This window comes from Tupaia chinensis, unplaced genomic scaffold (genome assembly GCF_000334495.1).
Source record: "Tupaia chinensis unplaced genomic scaffold, TupChi_1.0 Scaffold000458_2, whole genome shotgun sequence".
NCBI lineage: Eukaryota > Metazoa > Chordata > Mammalia > Scandentia > Tupaiidae > Tupaia > Tupaia belangeri.
Window position 1 is genome coordinate 771,675 of NW_006159967.1, and position 23,137 is coordinate 794,811.

Here is a 23,137-nt window from a genome sequence, read left to right on the forward strand (position 1 = left end):
CATAATAGCGCCAAGCCTTGGGGTGGACGCCGACAGATTTGAGTCCCCCAGCAGCTTTGCGTAGGTGTGTGCATTTATGCATGCGTGCCCATAATCCTAGCTGGAGAATGAAGGAGAAGGGATTGCAGTGTGGTCATGCCTCTGGTGTGATTTCTCACTTTCCCTCTCACTGTCTGACTATCTCCCTCCAGCGAATGCATGCACCCTCTAGCAAAGACCTAATTAAAAAAAAAAAAGTGTCGTTCTCACAATAATTACGATTAGCTGGTATCTTTTACACAAAGAGCATTTGCTAAAAGTGGCATGATGAGTTAAATTTCTGCCAAAAGACCAACTAGTTCTTAAATTGTTAAAACACTAAGAAGTCGTCAAGCTGCTGTGACACCAGAGTATATCTGGTGGGCGGTTATTAAGAATCACATTTTCATAAGCTTGAAAAGATTTAAGATGATGAAGTTTCTATGATCTCAAATAAACACTTTGCAAAAAATATTTGATAGCCTAAAACAATAACAAAACACAAATAAGCAATTGTGTACAAAATAATTTATTACAGTATTATCTAAGTTGGGATTATCTTACAGTTTTTCCCTCTCAACAACTGTGAATCTAGATTACAGTAAAGGAATACTATTTCAATTAGAACTGTTTGTCTAAATAAAATACCGCTTTTTGAATTTGTATTTGCCTTAAAGGGAAGCATTAATATTACAGACATATTTACATAGTTCTGAAACACATTAGGTGATTCCATTACTGTTTTCTGTACAAGAGAGAACAAAAGCTATATCCCGCCCCCCAAAATGGTACTGTTCAACAATACTATGTTTCAATGGTTAAACTAATGACAGATAATTCCTCATTTTGTGACAGAAAAATGCATTTAATAGTAAATGTGTGGCTATAAAAGTAAATGCTTGATTTTAATTTGCATTTGGCCCTATTATACACTCTTGAAGAGCACCTCTCAGTATAAACTACCTGTTGACGCTAAAAGCAACTTAGGCAAATAAGCAGAATTATTACCTGTGGGTCTTTAAAACCAGTATAAATGGATATGCAACAAATATATGAGTAAATTTTCATAAGAGGCAAGCAATCTTCACATTCTAAATCACCTATGTAAAACTGGAGTACCCTTATTCAACCAAAAAGAATCGTGTCCATGATATTACAAAGGAAGAAGTAAATCAAGAAGAATTAAGTGAAAAAAAAAGAGCAAATTAAAATAAACCTCAACATCTGCCAAGAAAAATTCCATACTCTTTTTAGAATATAGTTAACACTGAAACTGATGTGCTTTACTTAAAAAGCAAGCAAATAAACAACAAAACAAACCAACTGCAACGTAGACTGTGAAACGAAGATCCAAATAAAATAAAACTGTGGGGCTACACACAACTTAGTGTCATAAGAAATTACCATAATTATGATACAGAAGTGCAGCTACCACAATGCTGATAATTTGGGAGTTTAAGAAAAACTGCAGAATTAGAAACAGGCAATTTTAACACAAACATGTTTAAGTAAATGGCAGAGTCAGTTAGAGAATAAAACAAACTTACAGAATACTCCATCTAAAAATTCTATCCAAATATTTCATACCTAAATTAAAATACACTCTGGAAAAAGAAACCCTGATCTGAATTCAGCTTTCAGTCTGCAGGAGCCAACTTTCTATGAGATTTCAAATTTCATTTGCTGAGACACCATAGTTGGCTCTGTGGTTCAGTGCCACACCAGGACCGTGGACTTCACTCACAACAGGCAGGAAAGCAGATGTGAAAGGAAGCAGGTTATGACAGGCCATCCTGTATTCTTCATATTGGGAACCACAGTTCCCAAAGCTGCCATCAAGCAGTGCCTCAGAAACCTTCATTAAAGTCTAGAGAAACAAGGGAGAAATACAAATGACTTCTTTATAAAAGCTCTAATCACCTTAATTGAAAGATGCAATTTGTAAATTAAACCACAGAAGGTAAGCAAGGCCCCAAGTCTAACTTCTTGCTATCTCCAGTAAGTAATCACCTAAGAAAAAGAATATTAAAATAAATTCTACAAATAGTTAAAATGAAAGCAATAAAATTCTAGTATATATTTGAAAACAGAGAACTTCTAAAACTGTGATCACTAACGATGAACGTCTCCTTTACTGAAAACAGACCACGTACAGCAAGTGCTCACCACGTGCTAGGCACCAGGAACTTCGTACTTGATTATCTTAGCTAACTTTTATACTAATTCTATGAGATAGGCAGTATTTGAATTCCTGTCTTAAAAATGAGGAAAAGAAGCTAAAAGTGATAAAGTTACATGGCTTATCCAGGTATAACTCTGAAGGCTCATTATGTTGTGGGGGGGCCAGCAGGTGGCATGGTGGTTAAGGCACTGGACTCCCACATGGCTTGCTTTCTCACTTTCCCTTTTTCTCTCTGTCTCTGGTCAAATTAAATAATAATAATAATAATAAAATTTTAAAATCAGTATTATTTTAAAAAGAAAAGAATTATGTTGTAGGTCCAGCAGGTGGCGTGGTGCTTAAGCGCACGGGACTCCTACATGGCTAACTATGGTTCAAGTCCTGGACCTGGTGGCTTGCTTTCTCACTTTCCCTCTTTCTATCTCACTCTCTGTTCCTCTCTGGTCAAATATACATACATACATACATAAATGTAAAATTCTTTTTTTAAAGTAAAAAGGAATTACGTTGTGGCTCCTCATTTTGTGACAGAAAAATGCATTTAATAGTAAATGTGTGGCTATAAAAGTAAATGCTTGATTTTAATTTGCATTTGGCCCTATTATACACTCTTGAAGAGCACCTCTCAGTATAAACTACCTGTTGACGCTAAAAGCAACTTAGGCAAATAAGCAGAATTATTACCTGTGGGTCTTTAAAACCAGTATAAATGGATATGCAACAAATATATGAGTAAATTTTCATAAGAGGCAAGCAATCTTCACATTCTAAATCACCTATGTAAAACTGGAGTACCCTTATTCAACCAAAAAGAATCGTGTCCATGATATTACAAAGGAAGAAGTAAATCAAGAAGAATTAAGTGAAAAAAAAAGAGCAAATTAAAATAAACCTCAACATCTGCCAAGAAAAATTCCATACTCTTTTTAGAATATAGTTAACACTGAAACTGATGTGCTTTACTTAAAAAGCAAGCAAATAAACAACAAAACAAACCAACTGCAACGTAGACTGTGAAACGAAGATCCAAATAAAATAAAACTGTGGGGCTACACACAACTTAGTGTCATAAGAAATTACCATAATTATGATACAGAAGTGCAGCTACCACAATGCTGATAATTTGGGAGTTTAAGAAAAACTGCAGAATTAGAAACAGGCAATTTTAACACAAACATGTTTAAGTAAATGGCAGAGTCAGTTAGAGAATAAAACAAACTTACAGAATACTCCATCTAAAAATTCTATCCAAATATTTCATACCTAAATTAAAATACACTCTGGAAAAAGAAACCCTGATCTGAATTCAGCTTTCAGTCTGCAGGAGCCAACTTTCTATGAGATTTCAAATTTCATTTGCTGAGACACCATAGTTGGCTCTGTGGTTCAGTGCCACACCAGGACCGTGGACTTCACTCACAACAGGCAGGAAAGCAGATGTGAAAGGAAGCAGGTTATGACAGGCCATCCTGTATTCTTCATATTGGGAACCACAGTTCCCAAAGCTGCCATCAAGCAGTGCCTCAGAAACCTTCATTAAAGTCTAGAGAAACAAGGGAGAAATACAAATGACTTCTTTATAAAAGCTCTAATCACCTTAATTGAAAGATGCAATTTGTAAATTAAACCACAGAAGGTAAGCAAGGCCCCAAGTCTAACTTCTTGCTATCTCCAGTAAGTAATCACCTAAGAAAAAGAATATTAAAATAAATTCTACAAATAGTTAAAATGAAAGCAATAAAATTCTAGTATATATTTGAAAACAGAGAACTTCTAAAACTGTGATCACTAACGATGAACGTCTCCTTTACTGAAAACAGACCACGTACAGCAAGTGCTCACCACGTGCTAGGCACCAGGAACTTCGTACTTGATTATCTTAGCTAACTTTTATACTAATTCTATGAGATAGGCAGTATTTGAATTCCTGTCTTAAAAATGAGGAAAAGAAGCTAAAAGTGATAAAGTTACATGGCTTATCCAGGTATAACTCTGAAGGCTCATTATGTTGTGGGGGGGCCAGCAGGTGGCATGGTGGTTAAGGCACTGGACTCCCACATGGCTTGCTTTCTCACTTTCCCTTTTTCTCTCTGTCTCTGGTCAAATTAAATAATAATAATAATAATAATAAAATTTTAAAATCAGTATTATTTTAAAAAGAAAAGAATTATGTTGTAGGTCCAGCAGGTGGCGTGGTGCTTAAGCGCACGGGACTCCTACATGGCTAACTATGGTTCAAGTCCTGGACCTGGTGGCTTGCTTTCTCACTTTCCCTCTTTCTATCTCACTCTCTGTTCCTCTCTGGTCAAATATACATACATACATACATAAATGTAAAATTCTTTTTTTAAAGTAAAAAGGAATTACGTTGTGGCCCAGTCATGGTGGCACAGGTGGTAGGGCTCCACTCTGCAGTGGAAGAGCCACATAGAAGACTGTGGTTCAGATCCTAACAGAACAGGAACAGCCATGATTCATGGCTGGTGGGAAAGGTAAGGTGTGGGGAGATCACAACATGAGAAGCCCCTGTCCAGGGAGCCCACATCACCCTCCCCAATACAAAAGTAAACTTTTAAAAAAAATTATGGCATGAAGATGTTTTGTTGCTCACCCAGTAGCTATAAATGGTTCAATGAAAAATTTTACCTTTACATTTTTATCTTTTATAGTTTCGTCCAGTCTAGTGGCTATAGCAATTGCTTTCTCTTGCCTTGATTTATCCAGAAAATACATCATTTTAGCACCTAAAATACCAAGATATTTAAAAATGAATAAACTCCTATGTTGGGGCCAGCAGATGGCATAGCAATTACATCACTGGCTCTCACATGGCAGACCACAGTTCAAGTCCCAGACTCAGTGGCTTGCAAATAACGCTGGCCGTGTGTGTGTGTGTGTGTGTGTGTGTGTGTTTGCCTAAAATCCTGGGAGAAGAATGAAGGAGAAGAGATTGTGGCGCATGGCCATGCCCCCCATCCAGGGGGTGATTTCTCACTTTCCCTCTCACTGCCTCTGTCTCAGTCTCTAGTGAGCACATACACCCTAAGGCAAAAACCTTTAAAAAAAAAAAAACAAAAAAAAACACCTAACTCCTATGTCTTATATTGGGTGGTCAGAAAAGTCATGGTGTATTTTTTTCTGTTTTTCTATGCAAAAATGTGTCATGACTTCTCAGATGGCCCAACATTTTACCTGGTTTATACTGACCAGTGACTTAAAATATGATTTCAGGTGCTTAGTCAGTGGTGGGCTAGCGCTGCTCCCACCAGCTCTCAGGAGCCAATGACGACATCTCTTCCTGATTTCCTACGTAGCGATATCTCAAGCGACAGCTTCAGGTCATAATGGGAATATTTTTGTCATGACAAAACCTACTAATTAGGACTTTTCCATCATAAAATGGCAGTTATTAAACATTTAACAGACAAATTCCTCCCCTTAGGAATGTTATAATCCAAATGTAAAAATAAGCTGCTCTGTGGCATCAATCAGTATTTAAGCCAAAACCATGTTAACACTCTAGGATAAAACACCTAAGGAGAAAGTTATTGTCATACTAAAGCATGTGAGGTAACAACAGGAAAATGCTTGCATGTTCACGAATAAGAAAAATTTTTAAACTATTCTTTAATAAAACCTGGTTTTTATTTCTCCTGTAAGTTAAATGATTTATATCTAATGTACATTTTTCTATAACTTTTGTTTATTATTTTATAGGATTTCACATAAAATAGCTTTGTCAGTATCTGTGAATTTTTTTTCCTATTAATCTTTTTGACTCTATGATGCTCTCTGCATATTATAAAACACAGAGCTGGCCTGTGCATATGTATTGTAAAAGTATTTACCCATTACTACAAACCCTTCCAGCAAACACCATTTGAAATGACGACCTGCTGCTCCATCCCACTAACCTACCCTGTTTCTTTTATCACCAGGCGTGCACTGAATCTGTTCCATTCTCCTTCTGCCCATGCTTGTAGCACTTCCTGAAGTATCTTTTCACTTCAAGCTCTTTTTTTTGCTTTAGAGGAATTCTTTAACATTGTTCACAAAAGGCACACACAAAGTAAAGCTCTTAATAAGAATGACAAATTGCTTTTCTATAGCTGGGTCAATTTGTACTCACAGCAGTTTTTATAAAAGTATTTGTTTGCCACATCTTTATCACACTTTACTTTCCCTTCTATAAATAAAAATATTTGCTGATTTGAGAGATAAAAATGTTTTATGTTTGTTTGATAATTAGTGAGGTTGAACATTTTTCCAAATGTTTGGTGGTTTGGTTTTTGTTTTTTTTTTTTAACCACATTATAACTTTTCTCCATGAACAATTTTATCCCCAGGAGCTGAATACAAACCTGAAAGTAGATGCTGAAGAGAGGTAGCATTATGTTTGAGAAAATCTTCATTAAATCTTTCCAAATCCTTGTTGACAAATATTTTCTGCATTTCCTGAGAGAGAACTTGGCTCACAATGTCTGGAAGATTACTATGATTAGACACTATAAAAACAAAAACATTTGGATTTTTAGATTTTGATCTGTCCTTTGGGGAAAAATACATCAATGGGAAAACCTTTGAATTTATTACTAAGCTTAACATATTTTACACAGTCCTTGCCAGCTGCAGTGGCATGGGTACATACTGGAGCCATCTGAGAAGGCCCTGGGTGGAGATTATAGGTAGACCTGAACACATTGGGTGTGCCCACAGACACATCCATAACCCTAGTGGGCTGGAAGGCTGTGGTGAACAATGAAGATCGCAGTGTGATGAGACCATTGGGGGTGTTTAACACTGTCTTTCTCTCATAAAGGAAATAAATAAGTAAACTTTAAGAAAAACACTGCTCCTTGAGAATATAAATATTTATTCAACCTGGAAAATGTACTAATTTCTTGTATCGTTTGGCTAGTATGTTTAATTTATAGACACATGTTCATTTAAGTACTATAAACATTACTCTTTTTCCACATGGTTGTAAATTTCTTTAGTGTTCAGCTTAATAGAAGACAGTTCATATTTGTTTCTACATAAACATTACCTTTTTCATACTTACCAGTTTTAGAAAATTTAATTAAACATTCATGTAACCATGGGTTATTACTGTTAATAGCAAAAGCTCGTTTGACAGACTGCAGCATTAACAGAAACTTTCCTGTGTCAGAAAACATGATAAAATAACAACATCAATACTTATGAGTTATTTTCTTCCATGTGTTATATTCAATAACAAAACAGTACCTTTTCTACAACATACAAAAACAAAATTCAAAGCAGACTTTATTTATTACAGAGAATTTTTGCTTTCTAAAGAAAAGATTGAGGGACCAGCAGCTGGCACAATGACTATGTTGCTGGACTCCCATGTAGTCAACTGTGGTTCGAGCCCCAGACCCAGTGGCTTAAACTCACACCGGGCGCGTGTACATGCATGCCCAGGATCTCAAGAGGAGAAAGGAGAAGAAGGGACTGTGCCGTGACCATCCCCCCGGGGGTGATTTCTCACTTTCTGTCTCTCTGTCTTTCTGGCGAGCTCATGCAACCTATAGCAAAAACTTCTCCAATAAAAAAGAAAAGATTGAAAAATCATGAAGAATCACTTTAGGTAAAAAAAAAAAAAATTGTATGATTGTTCAAATTATTCTTAAACTGGATTTGATCATAATATTATAATTTACTACTGCTATGGTTGGCGTGTGTTCTCTCAGAATTCCCATGTTAGAGGCTGGTCCATGGCAAAGTGGTTAAAGAGAGAAGGATCCTACATGGTTAACATGGTTTGAATCCTAGTCCAGGTGGTTTGAAAAACACACCAAGTACATGTATGTGTGTGCCCAAAATCCTGACAGGAAGGAGAAATGGAGGGAAAAAGTACAGTGTAACTATGCAATATTGGGAGTGTTTTTCTCTCTCTCTGGAAAGCATAAACACCCTCTGGAAATATTTTTTGGAAAAAAGAATATTCATGTATTGAAACCTGACTATGACGATATGAAGATGGTAGAGACTTACTCTGATTATGAGATTAACAGGTGGGTCTTTGGACGGGAATTAGGATTAATAAAGTCATCAGGGTGGGCCCCCATGATTGCAGCTGGTGGCTTTATAAGAGAGACACAGACATGGAGGCGTAGAAACACAAACTCCTGCCATGTGATACCCAGCGCTGCTGTGGGACTCTGTCCCACACCGATAGGTCCATCATCACATTTGGCGTCTTGACTTTCAACCTCCAAAACTGAGCTCTATTGTTTCTAAATTACCCAATGTTGTATTCAGTTGTCAGTGACAGAAAAGCAAACCAAAACAATTACCCACCAAATCTGGGAAAAGAAAAGTTGATTTTAAGAACCTCCGTAGAAGGTTGAAATAGAACTTTAGATCTAAACTAACAAAGATTACACTGAATATGGTCACCAATATAACAAATTAAAAACTGAATTCAAACTGTTTATTACCTTTTCTAAAATATATTTCAAATGCTAATAGATGTGTATCAATGTTATCGGCTACAAGGTTCTTAAGAGGAATAAGGAACTTGATGGCTTCTTCTAACGGGTTTTCTACCTATTTTGAAACAGAAGAAAATATATTTACAAAAAATAGCAACACAAGTCAAATTTACCCTAAAATTTTGTATTAATACATACCTAAAATAAAGTACACAGTTTTCTTTATATTATTGAGCAAGATAACTGTTATCTGTAAATAAATTCTAAATATAGTCAACAATTTTCAAAACAGAAATATTGTAGTGTTTGCCTGACTAAAAAATCAAGATAAAGCCAGCTTCATGGCACAGTGATAAAGCCCAAGCACAACTCAGAAAACAAGCTTTTTTTTTTATTTTGCTCTAGAGCATGTGTGCTTGCCAGAGACAGAAAAAGAAAGAAAGAAAGAAAGAAAGAAAGAAAGAAAGAAAGAAAGAAAGAGAAAAGAAAAGAAAAGAAAAGAAAAGAAAAGAAAAGAAAAGAAAAGAAAAGAAAAGAAAAGAAAAGAAAAGAAAGAAATCACACCCCAGGGAGGACAGCCACACTGCAATACCTCGCCTTCATTATCCTCTCAGGATTTTGGGCACCCACACAAGTGTCTGGCATGTTTTTCAAGCCGCCTGGTTCAGGATTTGAACCATGCAGCCAACCATGTGGAACCTAGCTGCCTCAATCACCAGCCACCAGTCACTCCAACACACAAGCTATTGATCTCACATGGTGACCACGGTTCCAATCCCCAGCTGCTTTGGCCTGAAACACACTGGGCACGCAAACCAGCATTCAGATCTGACGGGCAGGCTGAAGAAAGGAAGAAAAGGGATTGCAATAGGACCAGACCCTGTGCTCATCTCTCTCTCTACCTCACTCTCACATGCACACATACCCACTCTAAAATAAATTTTTAAATTTTAAATCAACAAAAAAATGAGAAGCTATTTGCTGATAAGTTATAGAGTAATCTCTTTGGCTTGACTGACATGCATAGTACTTGTGCTGGAAAAATAAATGTACACTGTAAAGAGGTGATTAAATGTAAATTAATTAATTTTAAAAATTTAATTCAAAATAATTTTATAAAAATCCAAAAAGAAAACCCATAAAACTATTCCGCAGACTTAACAAGATGGTATACTAGACACCAGGAGTCCTGCATATACTACAAACATTTGAAGTAAGGAGACAAGTGTAATACCATCACATAATTGGAAGGAAAGTAACAATAAACTTAAAATACTATACTTACAGAAATAAAGTAAAAAGCTAAATACTTCCCTAAATCTGGCCCTACACTAACCATTAACATGGAAGAAATCATGGTGATGAGGTGTTCTCTGTAGTTAAAACTTATCTAGTAAGATATATAAAATGTGTTCCCTATTTAATAGAAAACTGTATTGCTACTGTAACAAATCACAAAAATTTAGTGGCTTAAAGTCAATGGGACCAGCAGTTAGCGTAATGGCTATGTCGCTGAACTCCCATGTAGCAAACTGCGGTTCGAATCCCAGATCCGGTGGCTTAAAACTCACGCCGGGCACGTGTGTGTGTGTGTGTGCCCAAGATCCTGAAAGGAGAATGGAGGAGAAGGGGTTGTGGGTGGCCATCCCCGCTGGGGGGTGATTTCTCGCTTTCTATCTCTCTGTCTTTCTGGCACAGGCACCCTATAGCAAAAACCTCTCCAAAAATCAAACAAACAAACAAACCAAAGTATTATCTTGCAGTTCTATAGGTTAAAATTCCCACACAGGCCTCTCTCTCTGAGATTAAAAACAAGGTATCAGCAGGACTGCATTCCCTGTTAGAGGATCTAGGGGAAAACACATTTCAATGCTTTTCCCACTTGTAAAGCCGGCCCCTCTCCTCCACCTTCAAAGGTGGCAGGGGCAGGTGGAGTCCTCCTCACATGATCTCCTGCCCTTTTCTGCCCTCCTCCACTTTTATGCCCCTCTGAATACACTGAGCCACAAGATAATTCCAGCTCATATCCCTATCATGGGAGTAGCTAATTATACTCTTAAATTTCACCAATCACCTTAATTCCCCTTTGCCACATAACGGTCAAATATTCAGGGTATGAGAATTGAAACGAAGACACCTTAGAAAGCTGTTACTCTGCCTACCGAGACTCCAATTCTACTTGCACATTATCACTCAAAGATAAGTAATGACTATTGTAATGACCTTGAAATACTGAAAGAGTTTCTCATTTATAGGTTTAAATAAGTCATATTTAAGGCCGGAAGAGAATAAAACAGCATAAATTGTATTTAATAGTAAACAGTGTAAATTCATCTCACCCGTTCTAATTTTTCAGGTATAAGCTCTTCCTTAAGACCACTGGTTTCTTCTTCTTCGTCATCTCTTTTTTTCTTTTGATTTTTTTGCTGACGTTCCCTTTCCACATGTTTTTTCTCTTCTTCTAATTTAGCCTTTTTCTGAGCTCTTCTCCGCTTACTAAGCATTTTCTTCAATTCTTTGGCTGACAGGTTGTCTATAAATATCCAAATAAATAAAAATTCTATTGAGTCAATGTCTATTTTCCCTCATATTTCTCCTGCTATTATTCATGTAATTATTATAGCTTGGGGGGGGCAGGGAAAAGACAACTGCATAAGAGTTTTTAGCATTCCCAGTTACTAATACAAAACCTGGCACACAAAGGACAACCAGTAAATGTTGAATGAACTAAACTTAACCATCCCCCACTTAATATTTTATTTCTAAGAAATCTGAGTATTAGAAGAGTTGCTTATTCTACTTGTCATCATGATTTGTTAAGATCTTGAAGTTATTGAGAATAAAATTAAAGCCATTAAACGTAAAAAAAAAAAGAAAAAAAATTACCTCTAGCCCAGTTCTCCCTTCTACACAACATGACTGTAGACAAAACACTTCATCCCTCTCAGTCTCAACACCCAAATTGTGTAAAGTGGGGCTGACATCACCAACTAATCTTGTGGAAAATTTCAATGGTAACTGAGTTAATGTATATAAACACACTTGTGATCTCTAACCATCATGTAATTATTAGAAATGAATACTCAGAAATTTCCTCCATATAATTATTTACCAAACAGTCACATTCAGAGAATAAAAAAATCACACAAATATTCTTACTGGCATTCTTGTTTTCAATATAATAGATATAAGAAATTTAAGGAATCTACTTTTCCCTAAGGAATAGAAAGCTATTTTTAGCTATAATTTAAAAAGAAAAACAAGAAAGAAAAAGAAACCAACCATCTATACTAATTTTCATTTTTCCAGAAAAATTGCAAGTCATTTCATTTGAGTGATTTAGAAGCACCAGGACTTTTCTTTTTTCCGTCTCTCCCAAGATTTTTTAGGGGGAGGAAAGCATATCAGTTATCTAATGTTGGCTTCACATCCATTTTGACACACGCTTTTCCTATGTATTGTTGATGCTAAGGACCTTCTGAAATTTAGCATTCTTTTCTAATCTATTAAAGCAAGTTTCTTTTCAGTTACCTGAATTTGTTTCTTGCTGTTTGCTTTCATTGGTTAAGGGATTATCATATAATTTCAAGTATATTTCAATTGCTGATCTAGCAGCCTTGAAATAAAAGACATGTCTTCTGAGTCTATCTTCTAATCTCAAAAGATCAACATAGGCACGAAGGGTCATCTTTCTCATGCAGTAGGTATGGAAGTCAAATTGATCATCGGTTATCTCAGAAAAATGCTTAAAAACAAAACCACAGAATTAACCCTTACATTTATATCAATAATGTCCACCCTTTGAAAGAAAATCTAAGAAGGCCCCAAACCAACTTAAACAGTCACAATTTCACTTACCTGCACTCTTCCATGTTTAAACACTAGAAAGGGCATGAAGTTTTTTGCGTTTAACTTCAAGTGTCTCTTCCTACAATCCATCACCATTCCCTACAAATCATGGTTTGATGATACTCAATTTCTACGTGAGTAAAATAATCAGGGTTTTTTTAAACCTAGAAATTAGTACGTACTGATAATTTTTATAAAATATTTCTCCTCCAAATTTCCTAAAAACTAACATGTCAGAGTTAAACAGAGCTCTGAATAAAGACTAAACATATGCAGATTCACACTAAATATTTACCAATCAGACTGCTCTACTCAGCTCTTGACCTCTTTAAGGGCAAGATCATCTCTATCCCCAATGCTTGGCAGAAGACAAAGTAAATAACAGACATTCGACAAGCACAGTATCTGTCAATTCAAGAGATAAACTACTTATCAGGCACATGACCTTGAATCAATCTTAATTTCCTAGAGACTTAATTATTTAATGTAAGTTAGCAATAAAATAACATATATACTAATATACATTCAGTTTCTTAAGGTTTTTAAAGGATCAAACAAAAACTTTTTTTTTAAGATGTTTTTGTCTTAGGGTGCATGTGCTTGCCAGAAACAGAGACTGTGAGAAATCACCCCCCCCCGGGGGGGGATGACCATGCCGCAATCCCTTCTCCATTTTCCTCCCAGGATCTTGGGCATGCATGCACATGTACCCAGGGCTGAGTTTTAAGTCATGGGGTCTGGGACGTGAACCGTGGTCACCCACATAGGAGTCCAGCAATGTAACCACTATGCCATTTGTTAGCCCCAAACAGAAACATATTTTAAAGCTCATTCTCAGGCCAGCAGGTAGCATAGTCGTTAGGGGCACTGGACTCCCACGTGGTCGACCACAGTTCGAGTCCTGGACATGGTGGCTTACTTTCTCTCTGTCTCTCTCTCACTCTGTCCCTCTCTGGTCAAATTAAAAATAAATAAATGGGGACCAGCAGTTGGTGTAACAGCTATGTCGCTGGGCTCCCATGTAGTCGACTGCAGTTCAAGTCCCAGACCCAGTGATTTTTTTGTTGTTGTTGTTTTTAAAGAGGTTTTTGCTATAGGGTGCACGTGCGCTCCCCACCTATAGGATGCACGGCCGCTCCCAAGACAGAGACAGAGAGACGGAAAGCGAGAAATAACCCCCCCAGGGGGGATGGCCACACTGCAATTCCTTCTCCTCCATTCTCCTCTTGGGATCTTGGGCACGCACGCACACAGGCCAGCGTGAGTTTTAAGCCACCGGGTCCGGGATGCGAACCACGGTCAACTACATGAGAGTCCAGTGACATAGCTATTACGCTAACTGGTCCCCAGATCTCGTGGTTTAAACTCACACTAGGCGCGTGTGCATAAGTGCCCAGGATTCTGAGAGGAAAACGGAGAAGGGATTGCGGAGTGGCCATCCCCCGGGGGGTGGTCTCTCTGTCTTTCTCTTTCTGGCGAGCACATGTGCCCTATAGCAAAATACTCTCAAAAATTAATTAATTAATTAATTAAAGTTAAATCATTCTTTTTTTTAAAAAAAAAGTCATTCTCAACAGTAAACTGCCATACAAATGCAGAATGTTATGGTTTTCTCTTAATAAGTTCCTAGTAACCTACCTACATTTACCTTTAGTAGAAATTCTCAGTCTGGAGTCTGCGTATAAATAAACATAGCTAACTTCTTCCTAAGTAGAAAGTGCAAAGCTTTCAACCAATTTCCAAAATATCTGTGGGCCAAAAAGGGCTAAAAACTAACCCCTTACATAGAAAGAAGACTGGCCCCTAGCTCCCCATAAAATAATCTTGTACTTTTATTTTCTCCCCTACATGTAACTTCCTTTTTTTATTTCAATTTATTCCCTACATGTAATTTCTACCTCTGACTTCTTTCTTCTCTACTTTAGCTTCTCCAAAATCACAAAGAAAAAAATGAATGATTCAACACACCAATATAGTTCTACTGCTTCATGTTCCTTCTACCCTGGAGGTGGGGGATCTGCGCATTACATATATTAGTAATTGCCCCAAATAATTAGATAATTTTAGTCATCCTAGTGAGAAACATACTATACACAAAATTGCATTAAGTATCTGATACTCTAAGAGATAAGAAGAACAGAAGTATATTATAGGGAGGGCAAGAAATAGAATACATTAATATATCACATTAGTTTACAGTTATTACGGAAAAATTGTTTTAGTGAGGTTATATTTGAAAAGTGTGTTCTTTCTACCAATAAAACAAATCAGCTCATAAATAAAAATGTAACTTGATTCAAAAAAAAATCAAAAGATTACATATTTGATAAAGTTGTTAGTGGTTTTCCTTTATGTAAATCAAGTTGTATCAAGCACCATAAGAATACCTTAAATTTCAATAAAAGAAAAAATGGCAGTGCTAAAAGTCATGGAACACATAATCAGATAATAACATCTAAGATACTACACAACAGGTAGGCTAAGAAACATAAAAAGGTAGACAACAAACTTTAAGAGATTGACCTAGCAGCATTAGCAGACGTAGATTTTTAAGTTATGTCTCAGAGGGATCCATGTGGAACCATATTTAAGCCGCCTCTTTATCAGTAACAGCCCATAGGCTGCCTCTCTCCAGTTGCTGTCTTCCATAAACAGGGTGACCAACTTAGCTCAGTTTGCCACAGGCTGTCTCAGCTTTCCCACTGAAAGCGCCATGTCTCAGGAACCTGCTCAGCTGCAGGCAAACCTGGGTGATCAATCACTCACTCTATGAGATAATGGTGATATAGAATATGGCTAAATTGGAAAATATAGGATACTATAGTTATGGTTTCATAATACTTTTGCTTTTAGAAGAAATGGTGTATTTTGGAATAGAACATAGGAGAGTAACAAGATAATCTTGGGTTGATTTATTCAACTTTTTTTCCTGGAATAATTATAGAAGTTGCAAAGGTAATACACAGAGGTCCTACAAACCCTTCTCTGTTTCTTCCCAAGGTATGGCCTACATAACTTCAGTACATTATCGAAACCAAGAAAACTGATGCTGGTGAATGTGTACATACAGCTTTATATGATCTTATCACGTGTGGATTCACATGTCCACTACTATGACCAAGATATAAAACAATTGCATCACCACAAAGCTCCCCCTGGTACTATCTCTGGTTAACTTTTTTAGTCTCCAAATTTATAAAACATAAAATTATGCTGAAAAGTACAAACCAAGTTAGTTTCCCTGCGCATTTTAGCCCAGTATTTAAAGCATGGTAAGGTTAAATAGCTCTCTGCAGAAAACTAGGTATGCAAATCTTAACACACAGCTCATGCCCTTATCTCCTTTTCTCTCATCTTAAACGCTAGATTCTTTTATTTTGGGGAGGGGCAGTAAGGAGGAGTAACACTAGCAAAATTTTATTAAGCTGTCAAAAAAGGACTGCAACCAAGTAAGACAAGTTAGAAAGAATTAAGGAAAGCCACTCCCGGATTTAGTGTGGTTTTCTTTAGAAATCCCGTTAGGCCTCTCTTCTCACCCAGATTCTCTTGCCCGTTACCTCTCAGAGTTCCTGGATAAGACCAGTAAGAGCTTATTCACAGGAAGGCACAAAAACCTCTAGACTTAAATAATAACTAGACTAACTAGGGAATAAGCAACTTGATCTCCTTTGTAGAGAAGCTGTCATTATAAAGCAAGTGCCAATCTGATAAAGATTAAGATACAACAGAAAATATAGTTACAAACTGCCAATCACAAATCCTAGATCTTATAATCGTAAAGGAATTAAGTCTTATTTACTTTTAGTACAGAGATTCATTATTTTAAAAAAACTAGCTTAGAGGTGGCGTGAGAGTAGGCTTTTGTGTATCTGTTTCTAGCGCTGTTTTCAAACACCAGCACAATATCTGAGAGACAGTTTCTAGCAGTAAGAATTATGTAGCATGACCAAAAGTTGACGGCTTCTGCCATGTTTTAATCTGTGACAACCAATCTTTTACAAAATTTTATTCCAAGCTACTCAGCCAAAATTGCTAAGTTAAGGGAAAACATAACCTAAATGAAACAGTAATGGAAAACCTACTTATTACATTCTAATAATTTTCAAAAAAAAATTTTTTAGTAAGACAATATAGGGACCAGTAGTTGGTGCAACTGCTGTGTCACTAGACTCCCATGTACTCAACCACAGTTCGAGACCCGGATCCAGTGGCTTAAACTCATGCCGGGCACGTGTGCGTGCGTGGCCAAGATCCCTAGGGGAGAATAGAGGAGAAGGGATAGTGGCATGGCCATCCCCCCTGGAGGTGATTTCTCGCTTTCTGTCTCTCTCTGTCTTTCTGGTGAGTACACACACCCTATAGCCAAAAAAAAAAACCAAAAAAAAAAAACCTCTGCCCCCCCAAAAAAGGCAAGATAATTATTAATGCAAGGAGAAATGGGATCCAAATTCAAGAAGTTCAACAGCTGTAATGATTTTAAGGATACTTTAATAACACAAAAAAATTGGCTACATTTTTAAATATGGTCTTGCTAGAATTACTAACTCATAAGTCTCGCCTCTTCATTCAGGAAACGAAATACTTATCACTGAGAATGTCCTGGCTAACAAAAATGCATCTTTCCTAAATAATAAGCAAAATGCTTTTTAAGTAATGATCACCTAGGGGTGCAGCTATATCACAAAACAACTGGTCTGCAGCTGTATTACAAAAATAAGAGTCTGATTTAAACTATAATGCTTGGATATTTCACATATCATCCAAGGGCTTTATACTTTCCAAAGAGAAGATTAGGACGACTTCCCCTAAGGATACAGCCACTAAGCCTAGGCTTAAAAGGGCAGAACAAACAAACAAAAAGGTAAAAATTAGGTTATTTCTAAAAAGGCTAGGATATAAGCCTACATACAGTTCCCACCAAAAGCCACCCCCTAAGATGTAGCCTTTCTTTGGGTAAACTCAGAAGTTTCACATGGGAAAAAGGCCAAAGTGACTGCCGTAGTGCGGACAGCAGGCTCACCTGACTACGATGCCTGTGGTTTTATACTGCGTCGGCATGGGAGCAGTGGTGCCGATTGCCCCACAAATGAGGGTGCTGAGGCCTGCCTCAGGGGTGTATTTGCGCCTCTTTTCCTCCTGTGGTCCATGTGGAAGGAGAGTGCTTCAGAGATGACAAAGAACAGGAAAACAAAAATTCACACAAAGGAAAAGAAAAGTACCCTCACTAAGGCACATGACACACACATCCTAAAAGCAAATTATAAAATAAGCCTAAACACTGGCCACAGATTGCTGTACAGAGTACAGAATGTGAGGGCAAATATCCTGGGAAGACAACTGGAGAGAGGCTGACTATGGACCAGATCCTGATGTTTCAAAGGGGAGAGGTTGCCATCAAGTATGTGTCTTCCTATGCTAGTGATGAAAATCAAGTAACAGCCCAATTAGGAAACAAATTTTGCATTTATGTTAACAACCGTGATTTACTAAATTAATCTTCTTTCTTCCTTCAGACAAAAAATATGTGGACATATCAAAAACATAACCATCTGAGGATCAAAAAAGTAATCATATGTTCACAACTTCTGAACGTTTGGAAGGTTACAGATCAAGAACTTATCACAATGAAGCTCCCAAAGTATAATTAGATGAAGTGGTTCATCCATGTAGAAATTTACCTGCTTTTTCTTCACCTTTCAGGAGAAAAGTGAAGTTGAAATTCTAACAACTTACCCTTTCTACTTCATGGCATTTTTTTAAGGCATCTCCATATTTTCCCAGACGCTGATAAGCTGAAATACACTCTGTCTGGAACCACATACACTGCATTTCATTTAGATTTTCCATGGCAGATGTTCCTTCCTGAAATGAAAACATTTGTAACTAGAGGGACCAAATGGATCCAACAATCCCATTTTCTGTTTTATACCTATGGCTACAAGTAGTATCACGACAACAACAATTAGCAAATATATCAAGGTGCTTCCAAAAGGCTCCTACTGGTTTTTTTCCTCCTCCTCCTGCCAGGTTTTTTGTTTTGGTTTTGATTTTTTTTTTTTTCAAGTTTCTTTGTTCCACAAGCTAAAGCAAAAGGGAGTGAGAGAGGCATGCATGAGCACTTCCAATAAGGCTCTAATAACATGATCTACTCAATTCTCAAGCAGCCCCAGATCATGACCACACATACGGCTGGCATCCCCAGGGAGACCTCTAGATATGAATCCAGAACCTTCCCATGTGGGTCAGCCACACAGAGTACTTAGTTACTACTAAGCCACCATGCAGTCCTCCTACTACTGGTTTTAAACACATAATGTCTTATTTATACACCCTATACAAAAAGATTCCAGATTATAAAAGCTTAGTTTTTCTGTTGTTTGAGGTTTTTGTTTTTTGTTTTTGTTTTTGTTTTTGTTTTTAAGAGAGATTATTACTATAGGGCACGTGCACTCTCTGGAGAGACAGAAAAAGAGACAGAAAACAAAAAAATCACCCCGTAGGGGGAATGGCCACACCCCAATCCCTTCTCCTCCATTCTCCTCTCGGGACTTTGGGCACGCATGCACATGTGTCCAGTGTCAGTTTTAAACTGTCAGGTCTAGGACTCGAATTGCAGTTGACCATGTGGGAGTCCAGCAATGTAACCATTTATACCATCTGCTGATCCCACTAAAGCTTAGTTTTTTAAACACCCAAGGTTTTATTTATACTACTGAGTTGTCAAGAAAGCCATGGGGCATTTCTGCACAGAAAAACATCAGAAAATGTATCATGATTTTCCCAAAGATCAAATATTTAAGACAGTAATTCTATAAAGCACTGCCTATTTTTGTAACCATTTTTTTGCTGACTGAGGGTTGCTTTTATGTGCATCCAATATTGCTGAATTTGCTAGTAATAGTTCAGGCCTGTTTCCAGTTTCTCAGTCTTCTTCCAAATTAGCCTGTCCCCTGTCACTTTCATCATGCCCATGGATATGCTTCCAACAGCACTCCTACCGCATACCAATTCTTACACCTGGCCATTGCTCTCTTGCAGCGGGCTGATAAAACCAAAAAAGTGATTTATTAAAAATATTTGAGGGGCCGGCAGGTGGCGTGGTAGTTAAGCCACTGGACTCCCACATGGCTGACTGCGGTTTGAGTTCCAGACCTGACAGCTTACTTTCTCACTTTCCCCCTCTCCTCCACTAGTCAAATTAAAAAATATATTAATAGTAATAAAAGATAAATAAATGAAATGATTCTTTAAAAAATATATTTTTAAAGAATATATATATTTTACAAAATATAAATTTTTATTTATATATAATTTTATATTATGAAATTTATTATATATATATTTATATTTGAGGCCAGCCCTGTGGCCTAGAAGTTAAGGGAGTCAGATTCCACATGGTTGACTGTGTAGTTAAATCCCAGCCCCTGTGACTTGAAATACACAAAAATCCCAACAGGATGGAAAAATGGAAGAGAACGGATTGCACCGTGACCACATCCCTCTCTCCCTCTGTCTCTCTCTGACACGTACCACCCTAGCGAGTATATATATTTTTTGTTAATTCAGGCTCAATGAGAATTCTGAGAGGTGTGTAAAACAAAGTATCATCTTTCAGTGCCAGAATACAAGTTTTGTCACAGTTAAGAAAAAATTTATTTGAAATATTGTTAAACATTTAAATATTATATTATTATTAAACATTTTAAATATTATATTAAATATTTTGTATGCCCTCAGGAAAGACAGCAAAGGGGGTCAGCAGGTGGCATGGTGGTTAAGGCAGCTGGACTCCCCAAGGGTGACTGAGCAGTTCAAGTCTCAGACCCAGCAGCATGAAAATCACACGAGGTATGTGTGCTTGTGTGCCTAAAATCGCAAGAGAATAGAGAAGGGACCATGGCATGGCTACCTCCCCCCATGGGGGGGTGCTTTTGCACTTTCCTTCTGTCTTTTTCTGGTGAGTACACACACCCTATAGCAAAACTGAAAAAGAGAGCAAAGGTACATTTATATAAATCATTCAATTTTCAGGGTTTTTTGGGTTTTTTTTTACCGTTTGTATTGTATCAGTTCAAATTACAGAATTCATTAAAAGTCTAAAAACTAGCTATCTCTAGGTGCATAGAAAGATAGATGTGTTATTGGAGCTATGCATGCCAAGATACCTAGAGGAAGATGGAGGAGAAGTGATTGTGAGGGTTACCATCCCCACTGCGGAGGGGTGGGGGTGACTGCTTCCCCCCACCAAGAGCACATGCACCCTATAGCAAAAACCTTAAAAAAAAAAAAAAAAAGAATGATAAATGTATTTTATTTCTTCTTTATGGCTATGTATATTTTCCATGTATATGATAATACTATATTTTCACAAGGAATCTATTATTTTTCACTTCAAAAAATTATCAACTAGAACCAATGGACATACATTAACAATTCTGTATGTTCTAAACTGTAAGAAATCTGGAAGAAAGAAATATGAGCACTTTACTTATTTATCTACTGACCTTGAGAAAGCCCTTTCTATAAAGATAAACGAACGACCCATAGGAAGTTGTCTTTACTGAAAACTAAATTTGAGTACGTGATTGCCCTTCTCTGTGTATATGTGTGAAAATATACCATTTACCAATGCCTAGCACGGTAGTCCTCCTTTATCTCCAAGGGATATTCCAGACATCCTATGGATGCCTGAAACCACAGACAGGACCAAACCCTAGGTCACACTGTTTTTTCAATCTGATAGCCAGGAGGGCTAAGGTGACAAGTGGGTGAATAGCACATATAGGGCGGCTATGATGACCATGGGATGATTCCCGTGCTGGGTGGAATGAAGCAGGACGGTGCTTCATCAGGCTACTCAGAATGGCACACAATCTGACACTTGTGAATGATTTCTTTCCGGAATGTTTCACTTAATATTTTGGACTGTGCTTGACTACAGTAACAAACTGCAAAAAGTGAAACCAGATATGGGAGGATGACTATAATGTCAGACTCAACCTTTGGCAATTTGATGTGAATATGGTATCTCATTATTTTAATTTTCATATCCCTGATTACTTGAAAACATATTTTTTTGGACATTCCATTTTCTACTTCTGTGAAACTATTCACATCTTTTGCCAGTATTTCTACCCTCTTGTGTCTTCTTCATTTTGCCAGAGGGTGTGTGTGTTCACTGGAAAGGGAGGAAGGGAGAGAGAAGGAGAGGAAGAGAGGAAAAGTAAGAAAGTACCTCCCATGGGGAATGGTCATGCTGCAATCCTTCTTCCCCATCTCTCTCTCCTTTGGGATTTTGGGCAGACATGTGTACACATACACACACACTCAGTACATTTCCAAGGTGCTAGGCTGGGGACTCAAACCACATGGATAGCCACGTGGAATCCAGCTACCTTAGCCACGAGGCCACAAGTTCCCCATCTTGTCTGTTTTTTATTGAGCTTTTTTGTGTGTTTATATTTCTGACATCACTTTTCAAAGCAGTAAATTTTCAGAATAAAAGCTTAAGCTGTAATGTGGCTTCTAAAAAGGATTTCCACACAACTGGAATCTATCGCTCCTTTTTATTAAGAGGTTTTTGCCCTAGGGTGTGTGTGCTTGTCAGAGAGACAGACAGACAGAGACAGAGAGAAAAAGTGAGAAATTACCCCCCCCAGGAGAGATGGTCATTCCACAATCCCTTCTCCATTTTCCTCCTGGGATCTTGGGCATGTGTACATACACACGCACCCAGTGTGATTTTCAAGTCACTGGGTCTGGGACTTGAATAGCAGTCAGTCATGTGCAAGTCTAGTGACGTAACTACTACGCTATCTGCTGACCCCAGAACCTACCTAATATTTAAAGGAAGGTGATATACTGGTGTTATTGAGTTGTCAGAGAAGTCATGACGTATTTTTTCATGTTTTTCTATGCAAAAATGCATCATGACTTTTCTGACAACCCAAGATATTAGTGATAACTTAGCAGCACAGAATACAGCAGTAACTTATGTTCATCCTGTAGAACTCACTGGCAAACACCAGCACAAAAGCCCTCTCCTGTACATAATGTACACTTGGAAGTGTAAATAACTTATTCATAACTTTCTTAATTAAAACTCAGAAATAAAATTTAAAATTTCTTCATTATGTCTCAGTATCACATTTAATATATATTACATAATTATTTCAATGAACTCTCTGATGTTCCTTTTTTTTTCTTAATTTATTTATTTGGGGGTCAATAGGTGGCATGGTGGTTGAGGCACTGAACTCCCACATGGCCAGCAATGGTTCAAGTCCCATTTCTGGTGTACTGGTAAAGCCCTATTTAAGAGAAGTCATATCCTACATGGCAATCACGGTTCAAATCCCTGGCCTGGTCAGCCTGAAACATGACAGGTACATGCATGAGTGCCCAAGCCTAATGTGCGGGAGGACTGAACGATGGTGACTGCAGTGTGACCAGACCCTGTGGAGGGTGTTTGAGAACATACACACATGCATGCACTCTATCATGGATAAAGAAAAATAAATTTTTTAAAGAAAGGCTTCATGCCTCAAACCCCTAAAGATAAACTGCTACATTTTTTTCTAAAAGTCTGAAAGGTTTGCTTTCCATATTCAGATCTTTAATCCACCTGGAA

The 23,137-nt window shown here is 37.4% G+C and overlaps 1 protein-coding gene across 3 annotated transcripts in view; it reads right to left on the bottom strand.

Annotated features, from left to right (window-relative positions):
• Window positions 1-2,721: 2,721 nt before the first annotated feature.
• The window catches only part of NAA16 (N-alpha-acetyltransferase 16, NatA auxiliary subunit), a gene marked incomplete at its 5' end in the record, with an annotated part of 66,974 nt that continues 46,558 nt past the window's right edge, over window positions 2,722-23,137 (bottom strand). The window contains 8 exon segments of one of the 3 annotated variants that reach the window (XM_014590532.2): window positions 2,722-3,743; window positions 4,847-4,944; window positions 6,562-6,705; window positions 7,263-7,361; window positions 8,665-8,773; window positions 10,998-11,191; window positions 12,190-12,403; window positions 18,241-18,369. In XM_014590532.2, coding sequence (XP_014446018.1) covers window positions 3,546-3,743; window positions 4,847-4,944; window positions 6,562-6,705; window positions 7,263-7,361; window positions 8,665-8,773; window positions 10,998-11,191; window positions 12,190-12,403; window positions 18,241-18,369 — 1,185 coding nt within the window. 3 annotated transcript variants of the gene reach the window in all.